Source organism: Pseudophryne corroboree, chromosome 3 (assembly GCF_028390025.1).
Source record: "Pseudophryne corroboree isolate aPseCor3 chromosome 3, aPseCor3.hap2, whole genome shotgun sequence".
Taxonomy (NCBI): Eukaryota; Metazoa; Chordata; class Amphibia; order Anura; family Myobatrachidae; genus Pseudophryne; species Pseudophryne corroboree.
In genome coordinates this window covers 720363912-720376156 of record NC_086446.1, presented here as the reverse complement: position 1 = coordinate 720376156, position 12245 = coordinate 720363912, and the positions used below count along the sequence as shown (strand labels likewise).

Below are 12245 nucleotides of genomic sequence, written 5' to 3'. Positions count from 1 at the left end.
GGCCCCCGAAGGATTTTATATAAATATCCAAATGGCCCTCGGTAGAAAAAAGGTTCCCCACCCCTGCTCTAGGGTACCGTGATTCAAAAAAGTTTAGGAACCACTGCACTACAGTATAAAGTGCAGAACAGAATGTTTTTCCCAATTCAAACCTGGAAGACATAGATAGATAGATAGATAGATAGATAGATAGATAGATAGATAGATAGATAGATAGATAGATAGATAGATAGATGGATAGATAGACACAATGCCACTTTTTCTTTTAGATCCTAGTATTCTTTTTAAAGCACTTCAGGGTGTCCATTGGCACTGCTGTTTCACTTCAATGCCACTGGCATAATACGCATATGAATATACAGATATAGCAACTATGCCAGAAACGTTCCTAGAGAACTGGCACCTCCCAGTGTAGCTCTGGAGACTGTAATGAAAAGGTGTCTGTTATCAGGAGCCAAGTCAGATTTTAGTGAAATGCTATTGTTCAGCTTTATGTGAGGATAATATGTTCTTTGAAGTTTGAACAGACTTATTTGTGTGCAACAAGGACAAGAACTGTCCCACATCATGACAGACTTACGCTATGATCTATGTATTACCTATTATCTATGTACTGTCTATGATCTATGTATTACCTATTATCTATGTATGTATGTTTGGCGGTGCAGATGCCTCACAGCACTCTGGTCTTGGGTTCAATTAATTTATTCTTCCATTGATATCCTCCAGGTGTTCCGGATTCCTTCAAACAATCCTAACACGTGTGTACATGTCTCAGGAAATATAGATTGTGAGCTCCACTGGGGCAGGGATAGATGTGAATGACTGATATATTTTCTGTAAGGCGCTGCACAATATGTGTGTGCTATATAAATAACTGGTAATAACTTTCATCATACCATTATTTTCTTTGTAGATCATATTAAAACTCCACAAAAAAATCCTCTAAGGATATATACAAATTCAGATGATAAACCCAAATAAGCAAAACACCAAGACCCAATTCTAATCACTATTTCAGTAATAATGACTTACAGTAAGGGGGATATGTACTAAGCAGTGATAACCGCGGAGAAGTAAGCCAGTGGAGAAGTTGCCCACGGCAACCAATCAGCATTGAAGTAACATTTATAATTTGCATACTTAAATTATACAGAGCAGCTGATTGGTTGCCATGGGCAACTTCTCCACTGGCTAATTTCTCCACGGTTATCACTGCTTAGTACATCCCCCCCTAAATCTGCTATTGTCACAGTGTAACCTGGTACTGTGTGTATTCTCTGTAATTCAGCACCACACACATTGGACAGTGCAATAAAACCTTAAAGGAGCCGCCATCTGTGGTATAACCCCAGGGGGTTATGTGACACTTTATATACAGTGTCCCTTCCTCAAATTGAGCCTGGCAGACCAGGAGTTGACTTCACTTCAGATTATGTTAGAGGACATCCCAGGAAGACAGCAATCCAGCAGCCATGGCAGAGAGGAGCATAGCAGGCACAGCAGAGGGAGATGTCCCCAATTATTTCTCCAAACTGGGATCAGGAAGTCCCAAACCCAGGCAGAAGTATGGGGGCATGTTCTGCAACGTGGAGGGGGCATTTGAGAACAAAACCATTGACTTTGATTCTCTGAGTGTTGGAAAGAAGAGCAGCAGGATAGTTGATGGGAGCAGTTCAGGTGCCGGGTCTGAGGGGCTGAGTGAGTCTGGGAGTGACATCAGCAGCACCACCACGGATGGGCCAGGGGCCACTGAAAAAGTTGACATCCAGGGAACTGCAGCTGGTATTGGGGACAAGTCACCTGCAGATGCCCAGGTAACAGCCACACTCAGCAAAAGCAAGTTTCTGCAGTTTTTTTTTCCAATTGAGATTACTACTGTGGTTCCCAAACAGATTTAATTTTTTTTTTTAATCTGACTTTATAACTTTTGCAGTTTTTTGTTTGTTTGTTTTTGTTTGTTTTGTAATAGAAAAATGTTGATTTGCTGTTTTTCTTTTCTACATTTCTGTCATTCAGAAAATACAATGTGCGTCATCTGAATGGGCTACAAACCAGTCACAGGAGGTTAATGGTCATTGTCTGGCTACTCTCTAGGGACAGGAGCGGATATGGTAATTAGAGGAGAGTAACTAGAACGTGCGCTACAATATTCTATCTAGGATCTTTATCCGCATCAATCCACAGCATTTACTGAGACTACTGTGTATGTGTGATTACATGCATGATACTGTATTGATGGACAATTCAGACTACTCTTTGTAGTTGTTACAATTGCTAACAGTAGAGGATGTGAGTAAATTAACCCCTGCCCTGCCTGGCTGTAGTAGGCAGAGAAGAGGTTAATGAACAGTAGCATTGATGGCTGATGGCATTGTACCTGGCAGTAGGCAGTGAGATGTACCAGGCAGTGGGTGACCTGGCCGTGGGTGCTGTGCCCAGTGGAGAGGGCACGCGGACCATCCACAGGAGAGATGTCTTTTGTTTGCCCTCTGGTGGGGGGGGGTAGTGGGCTGGCTCCAGGCCCTAGGAGAGGCCTCTCCGGGCTTGCTGGCTGGAGCTTTGCAGCAGGATGAGGAGGCATTGTAATCAGAGAGGAACAGGCTAAGAGCTTCCAGTGCAGGGGGAGCCACCGAGCCTCTCGCAGCACAGAGAGCAGGCACAAGCAAGCAGCCCCCCACCCCATCTGAGCCTGGAGACTGGCAGCCCACCCACCACACCCTGAGACAGGAGCCTGGCACCCCTCATCCACGGTCAGCAGGCACCCCACACACTGCAAGGATGTCATACCAAGGGAAGAAGAGCATTCCTCGGATCAGTGTAAGAGAGGAGGGAGGGGGAGGTGGTGGGTTCCATTGCAGACAGCCATGATAGGAGTGACAGTCATTGCTCTCTCTACACTGAGGCCCTTTAAAAAAACAACAACAATATACAGTATGGGGAGATTGATGTGTAGAGTAGTAGAGCAAATGAGGGACTCTGCTGTCATAGATGCTTAGAGGAAATGCCCCAGGTCTGTGCTTCTTGCACCTCCACAGATAATAAAGGGACCAGCAGAATCACACAGCTCAGAAACTACAAACACGCATAGGCATCATATATATATATATATATATATATATATATATATATATATATATATATATATATATATATATAATGTGTGTGTGTGTGTGTGTGTGTGTGTGTGTGTGTGTGTGTGTGTGTGTGTGTGTGTGTGTGTGTGTGATTTGCTATATACAGCTGAAAGCAGGGTTTATTGATGTTGTGTGTAACTATTTTCCTCTTGATGTGATTTTTTTTAATAATTGTTTATATTGTGTTTCATTTACAGAAGTGTTTGTATAGTTTTCTGGGGTGGCTTGCAATTCGTAGGATGTAATGTGGCCCATCCAGGCAGCTCATACATACACATCCTCCCATCCCTGTCCTTGCTGAATTACCATTCCTGAAATATGGAATCTGGGTCAAATATTTCTCAGTGATGAATGCAAATAAATCTGTTCATTCTGTTACGAGGATCCAACAGTCAGATCGGTTGGCAGTTGGGTAACCCAGCTTTCTCCAGTGAAATGTGAAAATGATTATGCCCAGTGTATTTGATATATTTATAGAACAACATAAATTCTACAATGGAATCCCACCAAATGCACTGGGGCATAAACAGTAAAGCAATAAGAGTGAATAATTATGCAAAGGAACAAACGGAATGGGCTTTTTCTGACTATACATGTGTTATTGGCAATGTAACACAAAAGCATTGATTTATGATATGATATGTACCATCTAGTATTACCCTCCATGAGCTGAAGATGCTTTTTATCTTGTTTTGTTCTTACCGGAGAGATCCTATTGGTTCTCCACCGGCTTCTGTATGTAAACGTTGTGTAATATCCTCTCTCTCTCTAACTTGGGCCCAAATATCATTCTGGTTATATAGTACATGTAATCTAGCAGTTCCTGAATCATTTTCATTTTGAATATACTTGTAAAATGTTATATATGTTTATTTATATAGTGCCAAACATATTTATGGCCTACAGCTAACTACATTAACATGCAGCATTGTATAGAATCATATGTAGGGATCCGGTCTGAAGATCGACAGTGTCTAGGTCGACAATGTTTAGGTCGACCACTATAGGTCGACAGTCACTAGGTCGACATGGATGGAAGGTCGGACAGGGTTTCTATGTCGACATGTGCTAGGTCGACAGGTCGACATGAGTTTTTCACTTTTTTTTTCTTTTTTTTAATTTTTTCATACTTAACGATCCACGTGGACTACGATTGGAACGGTAAAGTGTGCCGAGCGAAGCGGTAGCGGAGCGAAGACACCATGCCCGAAGCATGGCGAGCGAAGCGGTGCACTAATTTGGGATCCCGGTCACTCTACGAAGAAAACGACACCCAAAAAAATAAATCCTCATGTCGACCTTTAGACCTGTCGACCTAGAAACCCTGTCGACCTTCCATCCATGTCGACCTAGTGACTGTCGACCTATAGTGGTCGACCTAAACATTGTCGACCTAGACACTGTCGATTTGATGAACCACACCCTCATATGTAATCATTGTCAAACAGTGTTAGCTGCATCGGAGCTTACAGTCTGTGCCGGAACACGCACACTACATACAGTTTGCATGGCCATGATTATATAATATAATATAATATAATATACTATGATCTGATTTATTTCTGGAAAGGTCTGGAAGTTGGCAGGGTGTGGTGTTCTAAGCACTTTACACATGATTATTTTATGAAGTATTGATTATTTACATATTATTAACATTTGTCTGACGGCTGCATTATTTCCCTGTATTTATGTTATAAAGAACGACGGCTCGGGATGATGGAGAACTGTGTCTTGTAGGGGAAGGGGGGACACAGAAAATGGCCAAAAAAATCTAATTTGATTATATCCCTTATAAAATGAATAGAAGAGTCATTGCCTTTCAGTGTCTTGTCAGTGACAGCTCCTATGTACAGTAGCAGCAGTCATACCCCAGACACTTTGCATGTGTTTCTTCTGCTTCTATAATGACCTACACATAGTCCTTAATGGGTGCCCATTACTGAACACAGAAGACAGCTGCTGAGTACTTTGTCAAAGAGTCCCTTGGATTTGGGACCTTGTTGATGATATTTTCCCTCTTGGATAAGGTGCTGTGTTCCACGGACATTACTAAGATGACGATGCTCTAGTATTGCTTGAGTTCTACCAATATTAGTAATGTCTTTCTCACGGTCATATAATGCTGGTTCAAAGCCGTATCGGCAAAAGCGCTTTTCATATAACCACTGAGAATTGTGCATATTAGAGTCTAATGTGTTTATCAATTAGTGTGTGTGAGTGTGTTGCAGTTTAGATTGTAAGCTCCAATGGGGACGAGACTTAGTGAAAATGACTAGTAGTCTCGGTACAGCGCTGTGAACATTGGTGGCAATCTATAAATAAACCATAACACTAAATCTGTACAAAATGAGCGCTGTATTATAAAATTATTACAGGTACAACATCAATTATCCGACACCTGAGGGTCCTCTTTTAAAACAGAGACATCATGCGCTGGGGAGAATTAGGCTGTGTGTGTGGGGGGGGGGGGGGGGGGGAGTTATGCTGCAGGAGGGCTCAGTCAGGCTTCGGGAGGGCTCAGTTAGACTGTGGGGGGAGTTAGGCTGTGGGGGGGCTCAGTCAGGCTGCAGGAGGCCTCAGTCAGGCTGCGGGAGGGCTCAGTTAGGCTGTGGGGGGGCTCAGTCAGGCTGCAGGAGGCCTCAGTCAGGCTGCGGGAGGGCTCAGTTAGGCTGTGGGGGGAGTCAGGCTGCAGGAGGCCTCAGTCAGGCTGCGGGAGGGCTCAGTTAGGCTGTGGGGGGAGTCAGGCTGCAGGAGGGTCAGTCAGGCTGTGGGAGGGCTCAGTCAGGCTGCGTGAGGGCCCAGTCAGGCTGCAGGAGGGCTCAGTCAGGCTGCGGGAGGGCCCAGTCAGGCTGCGGGAGGGCTCAGTCAGGCTGCGGGAGGGATCAGTTAGGCTGCGGGAGGGCTCAGACAGGCTGCGGGAGGGCTCAGTCAGGCTGCGGGAGGGCTCAGTCAGGCTGCGGGAGGGCTCAGTCAGGCTGGGTGAGGGATCAGTCAGGCTGCGGGAGGGCACAGTCAGGCTGCGGGAGGGCACAGTCAGGCTGGGGGAGAGCTCAGTCAGGCTGTGGGAGGGCTCAGGCTACGGAAGGGCTCAGTTAGGCTGCGGGAGAGCTCAGTCAGGCTGCGGGAGGGCTCAGTTACGCTGTGGGAAGGCTCAGTCAGGCTGCGGGAGGGCTCAGTTATGCTGCGGGAGGGCTCCGTCAGGCTGCGGGAGGGCTCAGTTAGGCTGCGGGAGGGCTCAGTCAGGCTGCGGGAGGGCTCAGTCAGGCTGCGGGAGGGCTCAGGCTACGGAAGGGCTCAGTCAGGCTGCGGGAGGGCTCCGTCAGGCTGCGGGAGGGCTCAGTTAGGCTGCGGGAGGGCTCCGTCAGGCTGCGGGAGGGCTCAGTCAGGCTGCGGGAGGGCTCAGGCTACGGAAGGGCTCAGTCAGGCTGCGGGAGGGCTCAGTCAGGCTGCAGGAGGGCTCAGTCAGGCTGCGCGGAGAGCTCAGTCAGGCTGCGGGAGGGCTCAGTCAGGCTGCGGGAGGGCTCACTTAGACTGCAGAGTAGAGTTAGGCTGTGGGGAGGAGTCAGGCTGCGGGAGGTTTAAGATTAGGGGGTAGTAGGGTAAAACGTTGGGATGCGGCTGTATATACCACCGATAATCCCTCAAAATGGATAATCTGGCACAGTGCTGGAACCGAGGGTGCCGGATTATCGGTGGTGTACCTGTATGTGCTTTATCATTATGGACTCTGATGCCCTGACACACAGTCCAGCTAGAGAATTTTATCAAGTTTGACTAAATCACCCTAGAATCATATATTGGATCAAACCATCCAAATAAAATGACAAAGATGATTATAATTTAACGGATTGTTACTACACATTCTGTTTATTCTAGTTGGCAGTGTAGACCATAAACCCTTTACATCAAAAGACCAGGGGGTAAATTTACTAAGGTGGGAGATTTTTAGAACTGGTGATGTTGCCCATGGCAACCAATCAGATTCTACTTACCATTTATCTAGCTGCTTCTAGCAGATAATAGATGTAATCTGATTGGTTGCTATGGGCAACATCACCAGTTCTAAAAATCTCCCACCTTAGTAAATTTACCCCCAGATCTGTACAATTTGATCCTCCACGTGTACGTCCAAATTGTGCACAGATCTGGTCTATCAATGATCACATCTGCCCTAACCATGTTTGGCCACCTTAATAATGATGCCATGTAATAAATAGGTACTGCTGTTAAAAACAATTTGCTTGTTACTTGAATTAACTTCCTTTGAATGAATTACATCCTAATTCATTAGCAAAGTTACAAAAATAGGCAAGTATTTTCTGTATACCATGCCTGACATACAGGGCCGGTTCTAGACCCTTTGGCGCCCCGGGCAGAAAATGGGGGGCGTGGCTTCGTACAGGGGGCGTGGTCAGTTACGCCCCCTGTACAGTGGAGTAGCGCCACTGAAAGAAAAAAAAATACTTACTATCCCCGCTCCCGACCGCTGCAGATCTCCGCCGGCGCCGCTCCTTTCCTCGGATGACAGACACTACGTCATCACGCACCACACAGCAAAAGTCCTCTACACGAAGGGAAACTAGACGCGTAGCATCTAGTTTCCCTTCACAGCGGGGGACAACGGGACCAGTGGGGGACACAGCGGCCAGCGGGGGGCACAGAGTAGTGGATCTTGCCATGGTGCGGCGCTCTCCGGATGACGCCGGCGCCCTCCGGAAGGCGGCGCCCCAGGCAAAAGTCCTGCTTGCCCGTGGCAAGATCCGCTACTGCTGACATATAGACTTACCTTAATATATATGCACAAAAGCTTGCAATTTAGGGGTGGATTCAGACCTGATCGCTGGGCTGCAAACTTTGCTGTCCTGCGTTCAGATAGTCGCCGCCTCCAGGGGGAGTGTAAATTCGCTGTGCAGGTGTGCGGTCCCAAGTGTATGCTGAGCTGCAAAAATCCAGTGTTTGCAGTCTCTGCGCCATAGGCGTGCGCAGACACTGACAGGCGGATGCCGCTCCGGACTTCCCCCCTCCACGGCATTATAGTGTTCTCTCACCTTCCCTGTCCTGGATATAGACTGCTCACCTGGGCGGCCCAGGTAAGCAGTCTATATCCAGGACAGGGGAGGTGAGAGAACACTATAATGCCGTGGAGGGGGGGAAGTCCGGAGCGGCACCCGCCTGTCAGTGTCTGCACACGCCTATGCTCTGCGCAGCCCAGGACTTACTCCTACAGTGCGATAGAATCAGGCTGATCGGGGCCGGAGTTGACGTCAGACACCCTCCCTGAAAACACCTGCGATTTTCTGGACACTCACCAATAAACGCTCAATTACCACCCTCAAACAGCCTTTTCCTGTCAATTACATTGCGACCACTTGTGCGATCAGATTTTTCGCACCATCCCATCGCTGACAGGCGATGCCCTTTGTTGTTGTCCGACGAGCGTGCGCATTGTGATGCATACGCTTATGCAGTTAATACCTGATCGCCCGCTGTGCGAATACGCACAGCAGCGATCGGGTCTGAATCACCCCCTTAAATTGGTTCAGTTTGCCAACAAAAGCCTCACTTTAATCCCCTCCGGCGGTCTGCATCCCGTCTGTCTGTAGCGTTGTTTCCGCAGCCGCCTGGCTATGCGTGTTCCACTTCTACGAAGCTGAACACAGACATGATCCTTATATTGTATAATGAGCCTGTTTTCTTCTGCAGAGCGACCGACTTCTGATCAAAGGAGGGAAGATCGTTAACGATGACCAGTCTTTTCTTGCAGACATATACGTCGAGGATGGTTTAATAAAGTAAGTTATGTTTAATAAACAAGCAACACATTTCGTGGACATTTATCGGTTTCTTTATTAGAAAATAAGGCTATTTTAAAATGTTGCTCATGTCGGGCGTGTTCCGCAGTCACTGGCTGTTACTGGACGTTTCCGATAGAACACTCTCCAGATGAGTGCTGTGACTTGGCACCGGCAGTTTCTTCGGCACCTATTAGGCAGAGTCAGAGGTCTTTGAGAGTGCAATAGCTGGCTCCATGTATCCTGCAACACACTTGGGGGCTGTAGTGGGAGCGGAGCGTATTTTGTAGATTTTTTGCACTGGGAATGCTCAGAAAATGACCAAGAATGCAGAGAGACGCATTCTTATCAGACCAGTGTTTACAGTCAAAGAGACTCGTGTGTGAAGCAGCGTTCTCTCCTACTGTAGGCAGTAAGGGTGTGTAAGTGCAAATACAGATGTGTCCTCATACAGCTTTCCTCTGACCGCGCCATTCAGGCGTCCTAGTCGCGGCATGTAAACACCGCATGTTAGCGTTCTAAGGGGCTAATTCAGACCTGATCGCTGCTGTGGTCTGAAATAGCTGGCGCATGCCAGAGATGCGATCGGCATCTCTGCCCAGCGATTGTCTCTCTCTGGGCGGAGGGGGCGGGCCGGTGGCGTTGAGCCGCCATTTTGCGTGCACGGTCCAGGCAACGCAGGCGTGCCCGGACCGTGCGGGGTGTGGGCCACGGCGGCTGCATGACATCACACGCAGCCATTGCGACCCAGAGAGTGACGGATAGCTCCCTCCTCCCTGCTTTTGTACCTATGTGAAGGGGGGTGGGGGGCAGAGCCAGACATGCGGGGAGTACTAGCCCTGTGCTGGGCGTCCCCCCGCATGTATGTGAAGGTGATCGTAGATGTGCTACGATCAAGTCTGAACTACCCCTTAAGGCCAGAGAGGATCAACTCCGTGCAATACAAAGCTTAACCATAACCACTGTGTGGCGATAGCAGTGGATGGAGATTGCAGTATATGTACGTTCTGACAGGCGGGCCAATCACATGCAGTGTAACCAGTCACAGATGTACATACAGTATACATATTCTATTTTGCCTGTTCTGCTAACAAGTCGCACAATAATATTGCACAAGTAGTGTCCCCATCTGCTGTACAACCAGCAGCTAATCACTTGAGAGATTGTCTACCATCCCTTCCTCAAAGTCTGGGCTGATAACTGCAAAATCAGGTGGACAAACGGCATGGGCTTCCTGCCATGGTGTCCACCAGCCCTAGTCTGTCCAGCACTGGGTGAATTCAATAGGGGATCGGCGCCTGTCTCCATATAGACTCATGTACGCAAGTTATGAGTACGTTCCTTTTGTCCACAAACTCATTTTGCCGCAATTTCTGAGGCCAACCAGCCCCTCAGGGAGCAACATTGGTTTTGTAGAAAACTTTTGCAATGTTGTTTAGTCTGTGTCATTGTTTTTTCTAGACAAATTGGAGAAAATCTGATTGTCCCCGGTGGGGTAAAGACCATTGATGCCCGGGGCTTGCTGGTCATACCCGGTGGAATAGATGTCCACACAAGACTACAGATGCCCATGATGGGAATGACCAGTGCCGATGACTTCTTCCAGGGAAGCAAAGCTGCGTTGGCAGGTGGCACTACAATGATTAGTGAGTATACCAACACAAGTATGTACGTTACAAATGGCCACATGTGTTCGGTGGATAGTACTTATGTTTATTTGTGACTGTATGATTCTTTGGGCGGCATCCAACTGGACGATGTGATTTTCTGCCGATAATGGTTTCGCCAGGGGCTAGCCAACTAGCCCCGATACCTGGCACTTATTAGGGATTATGCTTTGCGGGCTATAATTGGGTAGCCAGATAATGACCATCGGGACAAAATTGCGAATTGGCCGAAAAAATAACGAGGCATATAACATACCCCCCCCCCCCCCCCCCGTTGTGTATATTGAATATTGAATTCATGGGTATACTATTGTTATAAAGATAGGATTACATATTTCTGTGTATGCTTTGTGAGTTGTTTAAAGTTAGAGATGTAGCGGGTTTGGATTTACTCGGTTCTCAAAACGGCATCTTATTGGCTCACGGATGTCACATGTTTTGGATAGCAAATAGGAAAAATCCAGATAAAACAGAACTGGCTTTAATTCTGGCATTAAATCCGAACCCGCTCATCTCTGTTTAAAATGTGCAGAGACATTTGGATGTGAGAGAGGCATGTCCAAATTTAAATCTAATTTTAGTGTAAAAAGAAATCTGACCAACATTTGTGGGCTACATGCAAAAGCTGGCAGTATTTACCATGCATGCAAGAAATAAATAAACACATTTTTCGTCCACCCTTTAATTGCAACATGGTTTGTCCGAGATACAAAGGTTGTTTTTTTTTTGTTTTTGCTTCCAAATCAGAATCGGCCCCTAAGTGTTTACTGCTCTGCAGAGTGCTGCAACTTTGTTGTAATAATGGTATAAAATAATATCCTAAAATAACAGCTCACAATTAGACAGGTTAGGAAGAACCTGAGGACACCACAGTGGCATATTGGTGTCACTATGTAAACAAATAATCAGAAAAATGTCTTATATTCTATGCACCTACATTTTTGTGGTATGCCAATACGTATTGATGTACAGCTTTACCATTGTGAGAATTCATAATAATGCAATACTGAGATAAAAGTTTGTTTTAGGTGATCCTAGACTAAGGGGGAAATATATCAAACCGAGGAGAGCGATAAAGTGGAGAGAGATAAAGGGGGTAATTCCGAGTTGTTCGCTCGTTGCTGATTTTCGCTATGCTGCGATTTGTTGCTAAATGCGCATTCGCAATGGTACGCAGCGCGCATGCGCTAAGTTATTTAACACAAAACTTAGTAGATTTGCTGGTGTTCGTACGATGCTTTTCAGTCGCATTGCTGATCGGTGAGTGATTGACAGGAAAGGGGCGTTTCTGGGAGGTAACTGACTGTTTTCCGGGAGTGTGCTAATAAACGCAGGCGTGTCAGGAAAAAACGCGGGAGTGTCTGGAGAAACGGGGGGGGGGGGGGGGGGGTGGCTGGCCGAACGCAGAGCGTGTTTGTGACGTCAAACCAGGAACTAAACGGACTGAGCTGATCGCAATCTCTGAGTAGGTCTGGAGCTACTCAGAAACTGCAAAGAATTATTTAGTAGCAGTTCTGCTAATCTTTCGTTCGCAATTCTGCTAAGCTAAGATACACTCCCAGAGGGCGGCGGCCTAGCGTGTGCACTGCTGCTAAAAGCAGCTAGCGAGCGAACAACTCGAAATGAGGGCCCAAGTACTAGTCAGTCAG

The 12245-nt window shown here is 46.9% G+C and overlaps 1 protein-coding gene across 2 annotated transcripts in view; it reads left to right on the top strand.

Moving 5' to 3' along the window:
- Positions 1 to 1475: 1475 nt before the first annotated feature.
- DPYSL4 (dihydropyrimidinase like 4) overlaps positions 1476 to 12245 on the top strand; it is a 56354-nt gene continuing 45584 nt past the window's right edge. The window contains exons 1-3 of one of the 2 annotated variants that reach the window (XM_063962180.1): positions 1476 to 1817; positions 8841 to 8929; positions 10391 to 10575. In XM_063962180.1, the coding sequence (XP_063818250.1) occupies positions 1476 to 1817; positions 8841 to 8929; positions 10391 to 10575 (616 nt within the window). Of the gene's footprint in view, positions 1818 to 2512; positions 2821 to 8840; positions 8930 to 10390; positions 10576 to 12245 lie in introns of those variants that run through there. The other variant, XM_063962179.1, reaches the window with a different exon arrangement.